This window comes from Pelophylax lessonae (genome assembly GCF_965119305.1).
Source record: "Pelophylax lessonae genome assembly, chromosome: 3".
Lineage (NCBI taxonomy): Eukaryota > Metazoa > Chordata > Amphibia > Anura > Ranidae > Pelophylax > Pelophylax lessonae.
Window position 1 is genome coordinate 141,292,465 of NC_138770.1, and position 22,634 is coordinate 141,315,098.

At 44.2% G+C, this 22,634-nt stretch overlaps 1 protein-coding gene across 2 annotated transcripts in view; it reads right to left on the minus strand.

Moving 5' to 3' along the window:
- LPIN1 (lipin 1) overlaps positions 1 to 22,634 on the minus strand; it is a 289,491-nt gene that overhangs the window by 3,354 nt on the left and 263,503 nt on the right. For both annotated transcript variants that reach the window (XM_082252224.1, XM_082252225.1), the window contains exons 15-19: positions 21,581 to 21,729; positions 19,018 to 19,104; positions 16,301 to 16,453; positions 8,285 to 8,399; positions 4,317 to 4,420 (exon numbers count right to left, since the gene is read on the minus strand). In XM_082252224.1, coding sequence (XP_082108350.1) covers positions 4,317 to 4,420; positions 8,285 to 8,399; positions 16,301 to 16,453; positions 19,018 to 19,104; positions 21,581 to 21,729 — 608 coding nt within the window. The remainder of the gene's footprint in view (positions 1 to 4,316; positions 4,421 to 8,284; positions 8,400 to 16,300; positions 16,454 to 19,017; positions 19,105 to 21,580; positions 21,730 to 22,634) is intronic.

Genomic DNA, 22,634 nt, shown 5'->3' on the forward strand with positions numbered 1-22,634 from the left:
AAAGACTTATTTCATGTTAAAGGGATAACACCAATCAGTCACAACCTTTAAGCCTAAAAAAACAAAATACATACAAATACAGTATATACCGATCAGGCATAGCTTTATGACCGCTGGCCAGTAAAGTGAATAATGAATATTTAGATACAATAGCATCTTAAATTGGGTTGGATACATTAGGCAGCAAGTGAATATGTCGCCCCTGAAGTTGATGTGTTGAAAGCACAAAATATGGACAAGCTTAAGGATTTGAGTGATTTGAAAAGAGGCAAAATTGTAACGGCTAGATGACTAGATCCCGGAACGCAGTTCTTCTGGGATGTTCTCGGTACTACCACAAGTGAACCTGCAACAGGGTCATGGGCTGTCACTGACACACGTGGGAAGTAAAGTCTGGCCCGTGTAGTCCCATCCAATAGAAGAGCTACTGTAGATCAAATTGCTAAAAAAGGTAATGCTGGTAATGATAGCAAGGTATCAGAACACACAGTGCATCGTAGTTCATTGCATTTGGGACTGCGTAGCTGCAGACTGATACAGGCAAAAGCACCTACAATGGGCACATAAGCATCAGAAATGGACCACAGAGCAATAGAAGGCGTCTTTGGAGGCGTTGACTTGGCCTTCAAATTCTCCAGATCTAAATCCAATTGAGAATCTGTGGGATGTGCTTGAAAAACAAGCCCGAACCATGGACGCCATCTCGCAATTTACAGCATTTAAAGGATCTGTTACATGCAAGATATCACACCTAGTGAGGTCTAGTGCAGTCCATGCCTTGATGGGTCAGGGCTGTTTTGGGGGCAAAAGGGAAACCTACTCAATATTGGGTGGGTTTTTATAATGGTACCAGCTGATCAGTGTATATAAAGTATTTTGGAAAAAAGTAGGGAATGGCGGACAGGTTTTTTTCTGTAATCTGTGTCCCATTGGGGAGATTTCCCTTCACGTCCTGTTCTGGGGACACAACAGAAAGCAAGGGAATTTCTATCTTGGCCAGCTGCCACCAGAACTCATGTGGTCACTAGAGATTTCACCTCTATTTCTGTTCTGGTGACAAAAACGGTTTCCATTTTTTATAGTCCTGGTTTGGTGACAACGGTCACCAGGACACAGAACAGATCTTTCTTATGGGGGACACGACAATAAGAACGTAACAAGAGTTCCGATTCTCCCCGTTCTATACAAAAGAAAAAAAAAAAAATTGTTGGCTTTAGCTTTAATTTAATTTTATTATTATATTTTATAAATAATATTGTTAATAATAATTATTATTATGAGATTATTATTATTAATAATATATATTTTTTTTATATATTCGGTTTATAGATTTTAACCCTTTTAGAATCAGAAATAATTTTAGCCTAGACCAAATGTCAGAGTCAGCATTGAATAATAATTTGAATAACTTGAATAATAATTTGAAGACTAACTTGCTCATATTTTAAATATTAATCAACAAATAGGCAGGAATGTTTAAAAAAAATGAATATATTTTTTGTTATTTTACACTTCTCTACCCATGTGGTTTTCAAACAAATCTTGTTTTGAAACATTTATACATAGGCTCCTTAAAGTGTAACTACATCTTGAAGTGCAGTTACACTTTCATTGCCCTAGACGCAGCTACTCTAACAGTTTCTTTTTTTAAGAAAAGTTTCAAATCTAAAAATTCCATTATTCTTGCATTTATTTTTACACACTATAAGGCTAGGTTCACACTATGCCAATTTCCTGGTGGATGTTTGTGCAGGCACAGCAGCCCATTCATTTGAATGAATGGGCTGCTGTACCTACAGAAAATGTAGGGAAAAGGTCCCTGCACCTTTTCCAAAATTGCAGCTACAGAGAAACCACAAAGTGCTATGCACTGCTGCTTTTGTGTTCACTTGTATGGTGGGAAAATGCAGTTCCAATGCAGATGAATAAGCTTGAGCACAAGTCCCTTTTGTCACTGGTGAGAAGTCTAGTAAGAGATACCCCATATAGATCTATAGGGGAGAAGCTCCTGACTAGGAGTGCAGATGGAGACTAACAAGGTCCTGGTGGAAGGAACACTCAGCATGGCACATTTTGATTTTTTAAGAACCACATTATAAGCCCTGACTACCTTCACTCCCCACACAGACACACAACTTTTCTGAAATTATCCTTCAATAATGTAAGCAAAGCACTCCGCACAATTACCCAGAGTAAGCTGCTTTCCCCTTTATCATTTTAGAGCTGTCAAAAAAATTAAACATGATTTCTGATTGGTAGGTATGTGGTACTGCACTTTCAGCACTTTTTTTTTTTTAAGATTCTGTTACTAAGGAAAGAGCACTCAGTCACACAGCAGTTGACCAATTATATGAGCTACTATTTTTTTTTTTTTTTTTTTTAACTTATTACCTATGGCGTATACGTGTGTGTGTATATATTATATTATATCATATATATATATATATATATATATATATATATATATATATATATATATATATATATATATATATATATATATATATATATATATACACACACACACACACACACACACACACACACACACACATATATATATATACACACAATAAATGTATATTTAATATAGATAACATAATTATATAAATATCACTGATTTCGTTATGAAGGTAATTTATCTACAAGCTTTTTTTGTTATTGCTATCCATTATGCCATAAATATCTATCAAAGGTTCTCTATTTTAAGAATTTACTATATATGAGCTACCGTGTTTATGCAGAGTCTGTATTAAAGCCATTATGGAAGACATAATGAACTATGGGCCTGGCCTTTCTAAGTAATACTATACAATTATCTGCAGTGTCCAGGACCACATGGGATCAATATCTCCCAAATCTATTCCACTCTCTGCTATTTAGCTGGAATTGTAAACAAAAAAAAAGTGTCCTAAAGGCTGGCCATACATTATACAATTTTCTTGTAGAATTTTTCTTTAGGTTTACTTTAGTAATATGATACCTAAACACTTTCAATTTGTATGCAATCAGGCAGGCCCTTATGTATGGCCAGCTAAACCCAAATCTGCCCCTTTTATTCACTTGAATATTGCAGTCTTGTGACTTCTATCAGTGTCTGGTTAAAGCTTGTAGGAGTTCTCATTCTACTCTTGACTGTCCTATGAGGCTGCAGGACCCCTGACCCTCTGTCTGGACAGTGCTGATTGGCCCAGTGCTGGTCTCATGCACCCTACCAAGAAAAAAAAACTCTGGCAATACACACCAAACTGAGCATGTGCAGACTGACTCCAAAGACTCTGTCTTGTCAGGAGATGAATTGGGGACAGTGGAAGAAGGGGAAGATCAGAGAAGATAGGATCAAGCAGCCTTTTATACAGAGCGAAGGATTAACCCCTTAGGTTCCACAGTGAGTATAACAAGCATGCTTTACTGCATATACAGACTGATTTTACGGTTGTGGGTTTAGTAACATTTTAAGGCTGCACTCCAGACAGCATGCAAAATACACAAATATGTTTCTATGCCCATTCAAAGTGGCAGTGACAGGGGAATCATGTCCTGATGGAGAATCTCTGTGCCTACAGCCTTCTGACCTGAAGGCAGCACATCTCCTTCTCTCCGCACATGTGCATGCAGCAAAGCCTGATTGGCTACTAGTGCTGCTTCTCCCTCTCCCAGTTTTAATGGTGCTGTGTAAGGGATGACGGGCTGATATCAAGACAGAGTCAATTACTTTTACTAGCTGCTCGTAAAATGGTTTGGAATGCTAGGCACAAAGTCTTCTTTCCCATTCATGCTTCCAAATACTAGGTGTTTACTGGTGACGAAACTTAGAAGGAGTGACGATGTCACTTATTCATTATATCACAGTGTTTAGACAGACCAACTGGCCAAAGTGCTTTGATTATCTGCAGCAGCCGCAACAAAGGAAGAAACAGTGGGGAGTGCTGTGAAGACGATCATATCTGGGTCAGGGGTGGTCTTTAAAGGGGCCGTTACTTTTCCCTGAATGGACAAGGTGGCCGGTATTTGAAAAGGGGATTTTGTATCTGCCTCAAGTTAAGCTTTAAAAAGTTTTCGTCTGCCCCACAATAATAAATTACTGAATCAGGCATTTCAGATTTCTGAAGCAATCATACTTATCCCAAACGCTAAATGCAAAGTGCAGTAACCCACAGCAGCCAATCCGAATTGGTATTACACATTATCATCGTCCTTTGCACTTCCTTATTACACTGCCCTGTCTGTGTTTCATTAGTTTTACATCAATGCCTGCTGTGTTTTGAAGATAAGATTTTGGATTCTTGCAGCCCTGTGATAAAAGAGGTACTTACGAGGAGATGTTGGTCTTCGCATGCTCTTGGACGAGCTCTCCTTTGGGATTCACCGTAAATATTCTGTTTAAAGAAACTCCCACTTGCTTATACGAATAAACATCCTGCATAAATCATACAACCACATATTAGTTTATGAAACTGACAGTTTAATGCAGCGATAACTGCGTCAGCTGAACAGAGTTTACAGCATACCATTTGATTTAGGATGTCATAAAGTGGAGTCCCCTAAAGAACCCGATAAAATAAGGGAATGTGGAAAAGCCCCATAAAAAGAGATCCATGTATTATTCAATAAATTTTCTTTAAGTGTGTCCAAGTGCTTTGATTTTATGTGGACAATGTCGTAAATTCACAGACGAGTCTTATTGGATTAATACAAACAGTTTAATCCTTATCCCGTGGAGCGAGTCTAATCTTGCCAGAGCTGGGATCTTGTTACCGCAGGGAGCAATACGCTGCGGGAATGTCACAACACTTTTTGCTTGGTACAGATATATAAAATATTAATGAGCTCATCGACTCATGCCTTCACCTAAGAAATACGCCTTTATTTCTTTACATGGAACAAGCACAAAAAACACAATAGGCTTTCCTATATTTTTTATGCAGTAATAAGGTTATAAAGTAATAATGAAAGGATTAGTGCAAAGCTGGCCAGTACTTCAAATAAGGGGCTTTTGTATATGTAACAGCAAAATACGTGTTCGGAAATGTCCTAGCAAGTACTAGAGGTTTCCTTGCTAGGTGTGACTGGAAACAAATCAAATAAGTTTATCCATCTGGGTTATTCTAGGGTGCAGTGGACCATTTGATGGAAAGCAGTCTGAAAGAACTGCTGAAGAATGTCCTTTCCTCGGAAAAATGTCTAAATTATGGTACAATGTGATATTTGGCAACATAAGTCCCTAACAAAGGCAAGTCCTGTGCAGTAGAAGAGATGGTGAGGCACCTAAACCAGTATCCTGGCAAATTTCTGTGGTTTAATCACCTCAGACATTGCCGCTGAGCGCTTGGATCACATATTTTGTCAAGAGTTCAAGCTTTAGGGATAGCATTTCAAAAAGACACTCACTGCTGTGTAATTTTAGGACCACTCTATAAAGATCCTGTTTGGAGAAAGGAACCCTATTGAGATGACTACTTGATGAAAGTAATCTTATAAATATGAATACTTGAGGAAAGAAACCCTATAGAGATAGGTGCCTCTATTCGCCGAAAATGTTTACAGTGAAACCGGTTGGGCGGGGCCAAACACGTGACGCCAATACGCACACCGACGGGAATCCGGCGGTGCTCACCGGTTACATGCTCGCTAATATCTTTTCGATGTAAGGACATTACCTCATTGAAGTCCATTGTTTTAAAAAAAGACTGCACTTTGGTGGTCCCTTGCTTTTAATACCTCTGTGATGAGCACATCTCATACAGGATCTTATTCAGAAGGATTATTGTAGCCTGAACAATTGGTCCTGTGGGACTGCAAGGAGCTTGATAATCTCTTTGTGGGATCAGTGTCTCTGGTAAGGAGTTTACCTTACATGTGGGTGCTGCGATTCCCTGGCAACCTTCATTTCTGCATTCCCCGCCTTACACTTTGAAGAGTCTATTCTTATCCTTTGGGATTTTCTATCTTGATTTTGGACTGTTTACCAAGATATTTATCCATCAGTATGAATATTATTCACTAATTTTTCTGTTATATTTAGTTTTATAATCTTTGAGTTTACTGGTGAATAACACGTGTCTTTATTCATTTGTTTTTCCACATTTGAGTTGCCCATGTACGTTTGTCCGTTTGTACAGATATATATCTTTTTATGCTACTTTTTTAAATTGTGTTGAGGGTGGATTGCAACATTACATACATTGCATTTTTTTTTTTTTATTGGGAGGGTTTTTTGGCACTTTTCAAATATAATTTAGGCCCCTTTCTCACGGGGCGGATCCGCTCAGCGAACTCTGCTAGTTCAGCAGGGATCAACGGATCGTTGATCCCCTCTGAGCAGGCGGATGACAGGTCTGTCTCTGCGCACTGTGCAGAGACGGACCTGTCAGAGTCCTGCTCTCCTCTATGTGGAGATTGGATGAAAACAGACAGCATGTCCGATTTCATCCGTTTCGACCCCCTGGACAGATGGCGAACGCATCGCCATCCATCTGTTTTAAGCGGATCTTGTCGCATCGGATGACAGACGGGTGTCAGCAGACAAATCTCCGCTGCCATCCGCCTCTCCATACAATAGAAAGGGTGGCCCAAAAGACGAACAGGCGGACCTAATCGGTCCGATCGTGTAAAGGGGGCCTTAAAGGTTGTGTCATATCATTTTTATTTATATTGCATCCACAGTGTTTAAAATATTGGTACCTTTTAGGGTATTTTACAATTTTATGATGTAGCATTATTATATGCACTTTGGAAATTTAAAGGGACAGCGAGCTCACCTATTTTGTAGTTCTATATAGATGACCACCTTGGGAAAGGAACCCTATAAAGATGATTGCATGAGGAAAGGAAAGCTAACAGAGATTCCAGGAGAAAGACATTTATCCTAGGAGAGCTGGACAGGGCCATAGGAGGTCCTTAACCCACCAGCAGGACTGATATCTGCTCCTTTGTTCAAGGAGGAACAGGATGAGCACTTCAAGAGCCCTACAAAATGACATCCAGTAGGCCACTGGTGTAAATGTCTCCGACTAAACAATCAGAAACAGACTTAATGAGGGTGGCCTGAGGGCCCGACATCATCTAGTGGGCCCTGTGCTCACTGCCTGGCACCATGGAGCTTGATTTGCATTTGCCATTGAACACTACAATTGGAAGGTCAGCCACTGGCGCCCTGTGCTTTTCTCAAATAGCAGGTTCATCCTGAGCACATGTGACAAACGTGAAAGGGTCTGGAGAACCCGTGGAGAACATTATGCATGTGTTCAGCATGACCGGTTTGGTGGTGGGTCAGTGATGGTCTGGGGAGGCATATCCACAGAGGGACACACAGACCTCTACAGGCTAGATAATGGCACCCTGACTGACATTAGGTACCTGGATGAAATCCTTGGAATCGTTGTCAGACCCTACACTGGTGCAGTGGGTCCTGGGTTCCTCCTGGTGCATGACAATGCCCGACCTCATGTGGTGAGAGCCAGTTCTCGGAGGATGAAGGAATTGATACCACTAAATGGCCCCCCACGCTCCCCTGACCTAAATCTAACAGAACACCTCTAGGACATTAAGTTTCAGTCCATCCGACGCCGCCAGGTTGCACCTCAGTCTGTTCAGGAGCTCAGTGATGCCCTGGTCCAGATCTGGGAGGAAATATCCCAAGACACCATCCGTCGTCTCATTAGGCGCCTGCCCCAGTGAATGTGGTCAGGCATGCATACAAGCACATGGGGGCCATGCAAACTACGGAGTACTATTTTGAGTTGCTGCAATTAAATTTCAAAAAAATGGACTATCCTGCTGCATCTTTTTTTCACTCTGATTTTTGGGGTGTCTTTGAATTTAGCCCTCTGTAGGTTGATAACTTTCATTTCCATCAAACAATGTGGCATCCTTTCGTTCCTAACATATTACCCAGTCCATATCAGTATAAATATTCAGCATTATATTTTATTTTTCCCTATTGAGATCTAATGTGTTTTCAAAGTGTTTCTTTTTTTTTGAGCAATATATACACACACATACATACATATACATATATATATATACATATATACATATATACATACACACACACACACACACACACACACACACATACATACATACATAAATGCAAAGAATAAAATAATTTGAAATGAATATATTGAATACTATCTTTACAGGTGCTACCGTAAATTACATGTAGTAACCAGAATACAATTAACACAACAACAACACAATAGTATTCCTTTAACATTCGTTTTTACAGCTGCAAAGCTGTTATATTTTGACTTCTATCTGAAGTTCTAAGAAAAGTACTTACAGTAGGTCGGTTCCCAAAAGCAGCATAAAAGGGCTCTGTATTGGGATGAAAGAGGTTTTTAATATCTGTCAGACACTCTATTTTGAATTTTTCTGGCTTCTTTTCTATGACTTCTCTGCAAAAAAAAGACATAAAAAATTTGATTATCTTGACAAAACCTCAGCATCAAAAGTACAAAATGCAAGAAGAGAAAAATGTTAAAACTGGGATAATCTAAACAAAGATTTTACTGACCTAAAGGAGTCTAAATGGTCTTTCTTTACAAAATTCTTCACATATGAAAGTGAGACCAGTAAGCACACTGACACTCCCTGTGGCTGGAAGCTCCATAACCATATATCTATAGTATGAGATCATCTACTGTAAAGGTACTGTGCACCTGTGACTTCAAGTCTAACAAGATTTGGAGTGAGATTCAGCAATGTCAAAAATGTGCAACAGTTCTCCTACATATCAAGTAGTGAAGCGTGCTCCAAGCTGCTCTTTATCAAATGCCTTGTGCAGAGAAACAGCATAATGGCATGAAATAGGCAAGTCAAATCTCCAATTTTTCAAAGATGTACTGTATGCTCAAAGGACTTTTCCACTTTATTAAAGTGCAAAATAGGCAGCGGCATTCCACATATAAAAATAACGGAATTTTTGTAAAATCTTACCTGTAAAATTCCTTTCTCTGAGTCCTCCGACAGTCGCCGCCTCTTCATATTCGTCACATATGGGGTATTAGACTTTGCTCCGAAGGAGTAGCTAGGCAACAGAATATGTTAACAATAAAGCTTTAACATATCCCACCCTCAAGGGGTGGTCCCCTCAGTCAATACCCTCCTACTTCCTGCAACCATATCTCAGTTTTAGTGGAATAGCAGTAGAGTATACATTCAAACCCCAAAAGAGGGGCGGGGGCGGCGACTGTCGGAGGACTCAGAGAAAGGAATTTTACAGGTAAGATTTTACAAAAATTCCGTTTTCTCTTACGTCCTCCGACAGTCGCCGCCTCTTCATATTCGTCACATATGGGGACGTCCCAAAGCAGTGCAAACATGAGGGGTGGGAAACGCATCCGCGCCGAAAGGCAACGCAGTCTCCACATCAAAGAAAGGAACCTTACCAAAGGAAGGAAACCAGCTGGGCAACAGCAAAAATAAGTGCTCAACAGGAGCAACAACCCAGGAAAAGACAAAAAAACCAGGGGATACAAAAAACTATCCCAACAGCCAGGAGTCCCCAACAAGGGACCCTATGGAACAGCCGCACTAAGAACCTTGCGGCCAAAGGAAGCATCCGCCGATGCCTGAACATCTACTTTGTAGAATTTTGTGAAAGTGTGTACGGTCGACCAAGTCGCCGCCTTACACACCTGGGCTACAGAAGCCCCATGACGGCAGGCCCAAGACGTACTCAGTGATCTAGTAGAGTGCGCCTTCACAGGCACAGGGGGAACCTTCCCCTGCAAGGCATAGGCCTGTTCAATGGTCTGCCTGATCCATTTGGCAATGGTAGAGGCGGAAGCCGCCATGCCCTTCCGAGGACCCGCTGGAAGAACAAACAAGGAGTCAGTCTTACGAAAAGACTCAGTCGATTTAAGGTAAACCCTTATCGCCCGAACAACATCCAGAGAGTGCAATCTCACCTCCTTCGGATGTTTAGGCTTCGTGCACAACGAAGGCAAAACAATATCCTCGTTAAGATGGAATTCCGAAACTCGTTTCGGTAGAAAAGAAGGATTAGGTCGCAAGACCACCTTATCCAAATGAACAACCAGGTACGGAGACTTGCAGGACAAAGCCGCCAGTTCCGACACTCTGCGAGCCGAAGTGATCGCCACCAAAAAGGCGACCTTTTTGGACAACATAGACAACGAGATCTCCCTGATCTGTTCAAAAGGAGCACGTTGTAACACAGATAGAACTAGATTCAAGTCCCAAGGGGGCAAAGGATCCCTCCTAGGAGGAACCAGATGCCGCACACCCTGAATAAAAGTGCCAACCAAGGAGTTGGAAGCCACGGGACGTTGAAACAGAACGGCCAGCGCCGACACCTGACCCTTAATCGTAGCCAGCGCCAAACGCTGATCGACACCCGTCTGAAGGAAAGACAGCACACGGGAAACCGAGTACGTGCGGGGTGAAAACCCCCTGGACTCACACCAGGCAAAATAGGCCTTCCAAGTACGGTAATAAACCTTCCCCGAGGAAGACTTCCTCGCGTTGATCAAAGTATGAACGACCTCTGGAGAGAGACCCTTCTCCTTCAGGACCTCGGTCTCAACAGCCAGGCCGTCAAAGCCAGCGACTGTAAAGCAGGATGGTAAATCGGTCCTTGAGACAGTAGATCGTCTCGAAGAGGCAGACGCCAAGGAGCGTCGACCGCCAGATTCACGAGGTCTGCGTACCAGGACCGGCGAGGCCAGTCCGGTGCCACAAGAATCACCGTGCTGCGTTCCGAGTGCAACCTGCGAAGGAACCTGGACAGCAACTGAATCGGTGGAAACGCGTACATCAGCCTGTACTGATGCCACGGGGCCACTAACGCGTCCGACGCGTCTGCCCGAGGGTCGCGCGTCCTTGCCACGAACCTCTTCACCTTGTAGTTGAGGCGAGACGCGAACAGGTCCACATCTGGAAGACCCCACTTCGCGCACAACATCTGGAAGACAGCCGGGTGGAGAGACCATTCCCCCTGATCCAGGGTCTGGCGACTCAGATAGTCCGCCTGCCAGTTCTCCACTCCCGGAATGTGAACCGCCGTTATCGCCGGGACATGAGTCTCGGCCCAAGACAGAATGTCGGCCACTTCTCGAGCCGCTCGGGCACTCCTGGTGCCCCCTTGGTGGTTGATGTAGGCCACCGCCGTGGCATTGTCCGTCTGCACCCGAACCGGGCAGCCCTGCAGCCGGTCCGTCCAGCGATGAAGACAGAGCCTTATCGCACGCAAATCCAGAATGTTGATCGGAAGGGAAGACTCCCCCTCCGACCAGGTCCCCTGGGCGGACGGAACGCCCAGAACTCCACCCCAGCCCGACAGGCTGGCATCCGTGGTGATTACCGTCCACGAGATCGGACGAAACGACTTGCCCCCGGACACCAACGGGGACTGGAGCCACCACAGAAGGTTTTCCCTGGTGCGATGACTCAACGAGATCTGAAGATCCAGAGATTGAGGTCGCCCGTCCCACCTGGACAGGATCTCCGCTTGGAGACCCCGCGTGTGAAACTGCGCGAAAGGAATCGCCTCGAAGGCCGAGACCATCAATCCCAGACATCTCATACCCGTCCGCAGAGACGAGTGTGGAACGTCCCTGAGGGACCTGACTTCCTCCTGAAGAGTCCTGAGTTTGTCTTCCGGCAGGAAGACCTTCGCCTGCACCGAGTCCAGTATCATTCCCAGATAGGGGAGACGAACCGACGGACTCAGTGTCGACTTTGGAACATTTATCGTCCAACCGAACTCCTGCAGAGTTTGCATTGTGACAGACAGGTCCTTCTCCAGACCCTGTCTGGTCGCAGACCGAACCAGAATGTCGTCCAGATACCCCAGGACAGAAATGCCCTGGGCTCTCAATAATGCCAGAACCGGTGCAAGCACCTTGGTGAAGACCCGCGGAGCCGAGGCGAGCCCAAAGGGCAACGCCACAAACTGGTAGTGATCCTCCGCAATGGCAAATCGAAGGTACTTCTGATGACCCTCGAATATGGGGATGTGAAGGTACGCATCCTTCAAATCGATGGAGGCCATGAATTCCCCCGGAACCAGGGCAGCCACCACCGAGCGCAGGGATTCCATGCGGAACTTGCGAACTCGCACAGAGCGGTTCAGAGCTTTCAAGTCCAGAATCGGACAAACCTTGCCCTCCTTCCTGGGCACGGTGAACAGATTGGAATAAAACCCCCGAAATCTGTCCCGATGAGGCACCGGAACCACCACTCCCTGAGCCCTCAGGTCCCGCACCGCCAGGTGCAGATCCCGCAGGCGCTCTGGAGACAGTTGAAGATTTGAGGGAAAAAATCTGCTCTCCGGCCGAGAGAGAAACTCGATCTTGTAACCAGATCGAACGATTTCCAGAACCCATCTGTCCCTCACACGGGCCAACCAGGGCTGAAGAAAACCGAGCAAGCGTCCCCCCACCCCAAAACTGGGTGAGGGCGCCCCTTCAGGCCGAACTGTTATGGGCCGCAGGTCCGGATTGACCGGACTTCTGTTTCCCAGACCAGGGCTTCTTCTGAGAGCCTTGGCCCTTGAACGGTTTGCCCTTGTAGTGCGGCCGAAAGGCACGAAAGGACCCCTGATGGGGCCGAAAATGAGCATGCTTCTTCCCAGAAGCCCCCTTAGCCTTGGGGAAATGGGGCAAGAGAGTGCTCTTACCCCCGGTAATCCCCTTAATCAACACATCCAGGGACTCCCCAAAAAGGCGAGACCCATCATAAGGCAGATTGGCTAAGGTTTTACGTGAAGATTGGTCCACCGACCAACATTTCAACCAAACCAGGCGGCGAGACAACACCGCCACGCTGTGCACACGCGCGGCCAACGGAATCAGGTCCAGGTCCGCATCACACAGATACATGACACCCTGGTGGATCTGATCCACCATATCCAGGGTCGCCGCCGAGGCCGAATCGGCCACTAGGACGCGCCTAAGCATCTGCGTCCAACTTGCGATCGCCTGGGCCGCCATGAGAGAAGCAAACAGAGCCTTAAGCATAGAACCCGTAACAGAATAAGTATGACGGGCAAGAGACTCCAGTCTCCTATCCGTGGCATCACGGAAAACAGGGGATCCCTCTGCAGGGATCGCAGTGGCTTTGTTCAAAACCGCAATAGCATGATCCACTGGCGGAGGCACACACCACCGTTCATCAGTGGCAGGCGAGAAAGGATAACGCAGCTTAAATTTACTTGGTACCGCAAAAGGCTTGCGCAAATCGCGCCATTGGTCCTTAACAGCGCGCTGAAAATCAGCATTGCAGGGAAAAACCTGCGGCGTCCTGCGTTTTCTCTGCGTCCCATAAGCCGCCAAGGCAGCTGGGGGACACACCTCGTCCTGCAAACGTAGCGTCTGCTTAATGGAAGCAATCAACTCATCCATGATTGCAAGCTCTTCAGGCGAGCCAGGGGGAGAATTATCAACCCCCTCAACTTCAGCCTCTACCTCAGACCCCACTAGATCAAGAGAGGAGCGGGACCCCGATAGGGGGGTCCCCGCCAGAACAGCCCCATCACCTTCACCCTCAGAATCAGAGGACAGAGCAACTCTGGGCCGTTTAGTAGATTGAGCAGCCACCAGCATTTGCACCTGTGCAGCAAGGCCAGCCACAATAGTGGCTAAATCCCCCCCTGGGGGGGAAACAGCGGTCCCCTGGCTTTCCACCAATACTGTGGGAAACTTGCCCTCCTGAGAATCCATTGCCCCTGTATGCCAGACAACCAAGGGTTAACTGCCCCCTTACAGCAAGCGCGGCAAGCGCAGCCCACCGCACCACACTCAGGCACAATGAGACCCCCACAGGGAATATACAGACTGAATACAGGCAATGGAACACAGGAATAGAAGGATAAAACCTGAGGAGACTCCGCTGCTGCTGCTGCCTCGATCGGTGCTTCCAGGAGAGAGGAAGTGATGCTGCCAGGGCGCTCTATGTAAGCCTATGGAGGCTACAAGAAAATGGCCGCCGTGCATGTAAACCATGCGGCCGGAGCGGGCGCCGGTAAAATGGCGTCGTTTGGCGCCGAAATCGCCGCTCCACAGTGCATAAAATCACACACAATATTATCCCATTATATGGATACATGTTAGATCGCCGCAGCGATCGCTGTATATGCCCCAACATGCCATTAAAAACATGCCCCACAGCACACAGCTCCTCACACTGCCCAGCCTGACATACTCAGTGTCATACAGCTCCCCCCCCCCCTTGCAGCCCACAGCATGCAGCCGAGAGATAGGGAGACAAGCAGTGTGATTAAAGGCAGGTTACACAGTCCCAGACTGAGACCCCCCCCAGACAGACAGGTCCCCACATAGATACACTTACCTCACATGGCGTGGGGAACCCGCACAGGCGAACAAGCCGCTGCACATGAGGCAGGGAGAGTCGCAATTCAAGACGCACACAATGGCGGTTCAGAAACCGCACAGCGTCCGGTGAGGTAGCCACCTCACCAATCATCCCTGCACCGAACAGGGATGGGTCGTTCACTGTGCCAGGAGCGTTACCTGGCTGAACGCTCGATGGCAGACTGGGAAGCCACTGACCCACGACCTGCGACCAGGGGGATCAGCCCGAGACCCAGTCCGCATGATCCTCTTCGTCCGAAGAACTAACTAATGCTGACAAAAATAACAGCTAAGTAAAGGTAGAGAGAAAACTCAAACAAAATATCAAAAAGAAGAAAGAGTCTGGGACAAAAAGTCCCAGCACAGAGAGAGCCAGCCACTCCTGACAAGCTAGACATTAAAACTGAGATATGGTTGCAGGAAGTAGGAGGGTATTGACTGAGGGGACCACCCCTTGAGGGTGGGATATGTTAAAGCTTTATTGTTAACATATTCTGTTGCCTAGCTACTCCTTCGGAGCAAAGTCTAATACCCCATATGTGACGAATATGAAGAGGCGGCGACTGTCGGAGGACGTAAGAGAAAATACATTTCAAGCTAACAAGCAGGCTCTCCTCTGCCCGAAATCCCCATCCCCCCCCCCCCCCCCCCCCAAGTATGGGGCACAACATATATTCAAAACAGTCTTAAATTGTCACAATGATCAGTAAACAAGCAACCATTATTCTCAACATTTAGTAGCACCTAAACATAAAAACGATTTAGAAGGAGCATAGACATTTAACAAATAGTGGACCTAATAGGGAACTGAGAGACATCATAGTTCACCTGCATCATTTGTCTTATTTTCCAATCACTGATCGTTACACAGAATAATTAAAGGGGAAGTAAAGCCTGGGGAAAAAAAATGTCCTTTTTGTTACCTACAAACTAAATGCATAACGCAACGCATACTAGCACATTATATGACACTTACCTGCAAAGGAAGCCCGCGTCTTCCCCGTTGAAGGCCGCATCCATCTTCAGCCATCTTCTTTCCGAGTCTGCGGATTTCGGCTGTGCTACTGGCCGAAGCTACGTGACATCGCTGGTCAAGGCACAGGGCTTTGAAGAAACAGCACGGGCGGCCGTTTCTTCAGAGTGCATGTGCCAATGACCTCATCGGTACCTATAGGTAAGCCTTGTTACAGGCTTACCTATTGGGTACAAACAATGCTCGGGGGTTTACAACCTCTTTAAAGAGACCCGCTGGTAGGCTAATTGGCTCTAGTATGGTAATGTATGCATGTGAGATAGGGACCTTAGAATGCAAGCTCCTTGAGGGCAAGGACTGATGTGAATGCACAGATTGTGAAGTATTAATAACTTTAATAAACAAGATAACCGTATGTCTCCAAAACACCAGCAGACCTGATGGGGATCAGGAGATAAACAGCTAAATAATTCTATACAAAATTCTTGTGTATTGTCAGTGTTCTCCTTGCTGAAGGGGGAGCTGTATCCAAGGAACTGCAGTGCAAGGATTTCCTTGCTTCTGCTTCAGCAATTCTGTGGTCCTGGGCTTCCTCTACTGCTATTACCTGTCCCACTATCAGATCACCAATCTTCAAAGTGACAACTCTGACATGATATGAGTTCCTCCTCACCTCCTCTGCTGGAATTCGAGGCAGTAATGGATGAAGATCAGCTACAAGGTGGCTTCAGGTAACACTGATAACTAGGCTCTTTTTTGGGCACAGCTTTTATTGTTCAAGTCCCCTTGAGAGTCTAGGGCTGTACAGCAGGCAAAATAAGTAATATATTTTATATATATATATATATATATATATATATATATAGGCTGGTGCTCAGCTAAAAAAATATGTCTACCCTTTTTTTAATCAGATTTGGATCGGAGTGTGGCGGATGATTAAAAATTTAACAAAAGGAAAAACTGCAAATATCAGCAAGAGTTTGCTTACCTGTGAAGTGCAGAGAACAAACTGCTAGGACTGAGGAGTACAGGTCCTTGAGGTAACACCGTGCCACGCTCGTTTACCCAGTGCAGATAGCCTCGAGTCATGTCGGCCATTCCTATAGCCCGTGCTGAACAGTAGAGGAATTTATATCCATTCCTGGCAAATAAAATAAAAAATATAGTGATAAAATACACAAAGGGTCTAAGCAAACAAAGATTTGTCACTTGTGCTATGCCTACAGTAGCCATATGGTACAACGGAATATTTGTGTGCATAATATGGACTGCATGCCTATAGGCTTAGCCATAAACATCAGGTTAATTCTTCCTTCCTTGGGACTGCAAATAACAGTACATTATTCAACCCACTAAATCTTAACCCAAACAAATACTTAAGCGAACCATACAGAAGTCGAAGACCGAACAAAAATTCTTGTCGATCGCCAGTTCTTTCGTTTTTTCGCATCATTATTGTGCCAGCTGCGACACGTACATTTTGTGCCACAATCAAAAAAGCCTGAGCCAACATGCTGGATATTTTTTTTTTCAGAAAAACAAAACAAATGATGGCACAATCGTATGCACCATTTTAGTTTTTTTGATCACCAGAATGTTTGGTTTTTGACTCATCTTTGGCCTGCCTTAATGTTATGAACCTATATGCTACATACACACACATTTATGGGAGCAATAGGCAAGTGGCAAAAGATTCTCCTATAGCCTATATTTTCCTAATTTTTACAATGCACTCATAACAGTGCTTTACAGACTACACAAGCTATTTATATCGGTGGCTGCCCTGCAACAGCATACATTCTAATTTTCTATGGGCTCATGTTGACAGGATTTGTTTTCATGCATTTGACGCGTGTTTGGAACACCTCAAATGCATGTCAGCAAAATCCTACTTTAACTAAGCAGTGTACATGGTAGTTCAGAGTCTGCATTTCATCTGCTTTGTACTGTGTATCTTTGGAGGCAGTAGGTCATATTAAAAAGGAGAAGTTTGGGGTTTAAAAAAAAAAAAAAAAATCATACATATTTCACCTCCATGCTGTGACCCAGAAGAGAAGTAGGACCATAAAAAGATTTGACCAAACTTAAGGTGTGCTTTAATTGTAGGCAAAGCAGATCAAACGTAGCCTTTTCTGTTCAAACACTGTTATCCATTCAAAGACAACTCCTTGCATTGGAATGAAAAGTGCAGCATTAGACTAGAATGGCGATTGACATGAACCCTTACCATGGTCCAAGAGACACACATATTAGTGCCAAGTTAAATGGGGGTCGATTAACGACCCGGTAAGCAGTAGTTATCCACATACTAACAGCGGCCAAATTTATTATTGCTAGACACTGGAGGAACAACTATACTCCTAACCCCTCGGAAGTCCTGGCACAAGTTAACCTTAACATCCAAATCCAATACAAAAGACTTATAGCTAGAAGAAAAGCCTTTGGTCCTATTTCGATAAGCAATGGGAATGTTGGAATGATTGGTACCTGTGATTACATGTATAGGTGGTATGTGCTTTCTTTAGTGCACCTTCTTTATATACCCAAAAACTCTGTCATGTTTTGCACTGTTGTTACTTTTGGGCCCTGCGTGGCATACAATTCCTGTTGTTGTTCTTATACTCTATGCTTTTTATATAGCATTGAACTGTTTTTTTGTCTATTATAGCCTATATTACCTCTATAATTGAAAATTCAATATAAATTTATGGGGAAAAAAACAAATTAGTAGGCAGTTCTGGGAGGAACCAGAAGCGGTAGAAGAAAGTCCCCAGACACTGGGACAACATACAAGCTTTGAGCAGAGAGAGTTCTGGTGAGGAATTGAATTTTCCAGGGCTGTATGGCCCCAGTGATACATTTTTAAAACCGCATGCTGCCCATATTTCCAAGCAAGGTGCCTCAAGAGCTGACAGTTAAAATCTAAGTTCACTTTTTCACAAAAAATGAAAAGGTGAACTAACACCGCACACTCACCCCACCCCTCTGGTTTCTGATCAGAGGTGGTTAGCTGTTACTGCTCACGCAGCCAGAGTAGAATTTGGGGGATTTGAAAGCCATACTCTTTTTCCCTGATTCCGAGTGGTCAGCAGGTGACCAACCAGACTCACTCTGATCTATAAGGAAAGACAAGGAAGAAGAAGCCCCCAACCTCTGCACCGGCTGGGTGGGCAGTGACAGCTAATCACCTATGGAGATAAGTGCAGTGGGGACTGGGGGGGGGGAGGGTGGTGAAAAGGCTGTAGGGTTTTAGTTCACCTTTTCATTTTCTGTGAAATGGTGAACTTACACTGTAGGTCAAGGACAGGCCAAATGTTGTCCATTCCCATCATAGCTGCTGCTCAACTATTTAAAGTGTATCCCCATCTTTGCTGTTTTTTTAAAGTTTAAATAAGAATAAACAATGTATAATATTCCTTGTGTCCCGTTGGGATCATCTTCCCTCACTTCCTGCCCTGGAGACACAATATAGGTGTTTATCTGTCATTTTAGAGAGATTTCCTTCCACTTTTGAAACTATCATCAAACATACGCCCGCCACTGAACAATTTTCCATCTATTGGTGCTCCAGAGACAGCTGATTTTTTGGGATTTGTCACCACTTTCTATCCCCCTAGTGTTTAGCTTTAGAGACACTTTATTGTCTAGGAGGTATCTTATGAGCTCACAAGCTGCATATGTACAGGCAGCGTAAACAGTACTTACTGGCTAACTTTATGATACAGTTTAGCAATTCCCTGGTGGGTCCAGTCTTTTCCCAAAGTTGGCAAAATATGACCTAATGTATCTGACCTGAAAGAGTTCGGAAAAAGTCACAAATTACTTCACATAGTTAATACATTAGGAAAAAATATATCTGGCTCTTTTTGCAATTTTCCTGTCGGCTCTGAGCCTGGAAACATGCATGTTAAATGGAAATAAAACACATAATTGTTAGCATGTATACGGTACATAAAAAAAGAGAAAAAAAGCAAGCAGTGATTGAGAAAGGAGGAGATAACTGGAAAGTGAATAAAGATGCCCATAGATACTGTTTTCAGTGGGATCAGTGATCTAATGCAGTGCTTCTCAACCTTTTTTCAATAGTGGCCCCCTTTAAAAATCTCAAGATACCCCAGTCCAAAATGTAAAAGTTACTTATCAATGGGAAACCACGGTTATATTTATATTTTAGTGGACTCTTATGCACTTTACTTTGAATGCACTTTATGAACATTATATATTGCACCTAAGAGGAATATATATTGCACTGTAAGCGAGTTTATTGATTTATATGATGCACATTGCCACTTTATTTGATTTTATATAGCGCTGTATACATATTTGTCTATGATGCACACAACTGCCTTGATGAAATTAAACACCAGTAGTGCCCCTTTCATGTCAGAGTCCCCCATCTCATCAGGAACCTCCCTATACATCAGAGGACCCCAATCACAGAGTCCCCCACCAATCACACAATCCTCCCATCATTGAGCCTCCCAATCACACAGTCCCCTATTCACAAAGGAGCCCAATATTTTGGCTCAAGCAGCAAGGCAAAAGGCAGGAGGTGGAGGACTTCTGTCCTCTCCTGAATGCGGTGGACAAATCTGCATACCACCTGCCCTGAATCAGCGTCATGCCATGCCAGAGTGCCGGTTGGCCAGTTGCCTAATGGTTGTTATGGTGCTGGAGGTCAGCCTACCCACACCATGGTTATTCATGATGCTAATCCAGGGCAAACTGGGTCCGAGGCCTGCGAGACTCCAGCTGAAAAACACTGATCTGGTATCTATGGGACACCAACAGACTCCACTAGCTCGGGCACATGATGAAGCGATAGATCAGGAAAAAAACATTGTGATTGCTAGTGTTTGCTCCTCAATAAATCACTACTGGGGGTGTCTGTGGGGGCAGGAGGAATAAAGATAGATACCATTAGGGCAGAAAAAGGGAAGATGGATAGCAACAGGCTTAGGGCAGGAAGAGGGAAGATGGATACCAACAGGCTTAGGGCAAGAAGAGGGAAGATGGATACCAACAGGCCTAGGGCAGGAAGAGGGAAGATGGATACCAACAGGCCTAGGGCAGGAAGAGGAAAGATGGATACCAACAGGCTTAGGGCAGGAAGAGGAAAGATGGATACCATTAGGCTTAGGGCAGGAAGAGGAAAGATGGATACCATCAAGCTTAGGGCAGGAAGAGGAAGGATGGATACCAACAGGCTTAGGGCAGGAAGAGGGAAGATGGATACCAACAGGCTTAGGGCAGGAAGAGGGAAGATGGATACCAACAGGCCTAGGGCAGGAAGAGGAAAGATGGATACCATTAAGCTTAGGGCAGGAAGAGGAAGGATGGATACCAACAGGCTTAGGGCAGGAAGAGGGAAGATGGATACCAACAGGTTTTATGGCAGGATGCAGATAGATGGATACCATTAGGCTTAGGGCAGGAAGAGGAAAGACGGATACCAACAGGCTTAGGGCAAGAAGAGGAAAGATGGATACAATTAGGCTTAGGGCAGGAAGAGGAAAGATGGATACCATTAGGCTTAGGGCAGGAAGAGGAAAGATGGATACCATTAGGCTTAGGGCAGGAAGAGGAAAGATGGATACCATAGGCTTAGGGCAGGAAGAGGAATACCAACAGGCTTCGGTCAGAAAGAGGAATTCTAAAAGGCTAAGGATAGGAAGAGGAAAGATGGATACCAACGGGCTTAGGGCAAGAAGAGCAAAAATTAATAACAGGCTTAGGGCAGAAATAAGAAATAGGAATTCAAATGGGCTTATGGCAGGAAGAGGAAAGATGAAAGCCAACAGGCTTAGGTGAGAAAGAGGATTTCCAAAAGGCTAAGGATAGGAAGAGGAAAGATGGATATCAGTATGCTTAGGAAAATAGAAGGAAAAAACAGCTACCAGCAGGCTTAGGGAAATAGAAAAATATGGCTTTGGGCAAGAAGAGGAAAGAATAAGAAGAAGTGTAAAGAAAATAGATGAGTAGAGAGAATAGACATGGAGGGAGGGTAAGAGAAAATGAGAGGCTGAGCAAGTCTAGAGAAAGGGAGAGGGAATGAGAGAAAAGGGAAAGGAGCATGGGTCAATGAACAATCATATTCTGCTAGTGTTATATTGTTTATTGTAAAAATAAGCTTTCTATCAGTCTAGGTTTGAATAGAAGCCCAGCACAACTTTCTACAGAGGCAATTAAACGAAGGAAAATGAAAACAGCAAATCCTGCTCACTGTGCCTTTACCAGTAACTATTGTGCCACTCCACAAAGAGCTCACCTCGTAATTGTTCCATCAATATCGGAAATTATGATTTTATCATCCCAGTTCCACAGGTAAATGGTGCCCTCACAGCGACATGTTCCCTGGTACTGAGTCGTAACGCTGAACAGGACATCATTGGGGCCATTTTTCAGCTTCAGACTTTTCTGTAAAAACAGAAAATAATTATAGTACGAGATCCATTCTGCAACCTTTTCAGCTGGAGGTATTTAATATCTTGGCAAACAGTAGGAAGAAATTATTTAGCCGGTTTCTCCTGCAAAAGCATTTTTCCAGAGATAAATGAAATGTAAACATAATGAACTGTACAACCATTACCACATGTCACTTGATAGAGTTAATTAGAAATCGGTTTAAAAATTAAAAGGTTCTTCTTTAAAGTATTTGTTACCCCAGCATTTCATATTCATGTTATGTGCCTGCTGCACCATGTACTTGAATGGAAAAGTATCTGGTTTGATTTATATTGCTTCCTTTGTGTGAAATCTCTGGTGTCCTCTGCCTTCCTATTAGAAACTGACCACACTAAGCAGGAGAGCACACGGCCATCAGTTCTCTAGCTGTGCTGGGAGCTCAGCCTGCTCTTCTCCAATAAGACTTGTCCTGACACGCACCCCCTGCACAGCCATTCACTGGAGAGTTCAGTGTACTTTTGCTTCTCCTCCCCCCAGCTCTTTTGCAGCTGCCAACAGAGATTATGTGATCAATAATAAAAAAAAGGGGAAAAGGGTATTTATAAAGTTTTTTTTTTTTTTTTTTATATCTATACACTACATTGCCTTTCAATTCCGTTTTAAACTGAATGGGTTGTTTTACAAGGCGATCAATTACAATCACTTTAATATTGACTCACAGTGTAATTTTTTAAGTGTAATGTATAAGAAAAACTTTTTTTCTCATTTTGTATAGAGTGGGGGGGGGGGGGTAAATTTTGTTTTGTTTTTTGGCTATCTGTATCCCATTTGGGAGATTTCCCCTCACTTCCTGTCCCATAACCAAACAGGAAGTGAGAGAAAATCCCTGCAAGTTAGGGAGATTTCATGGGGGCCCC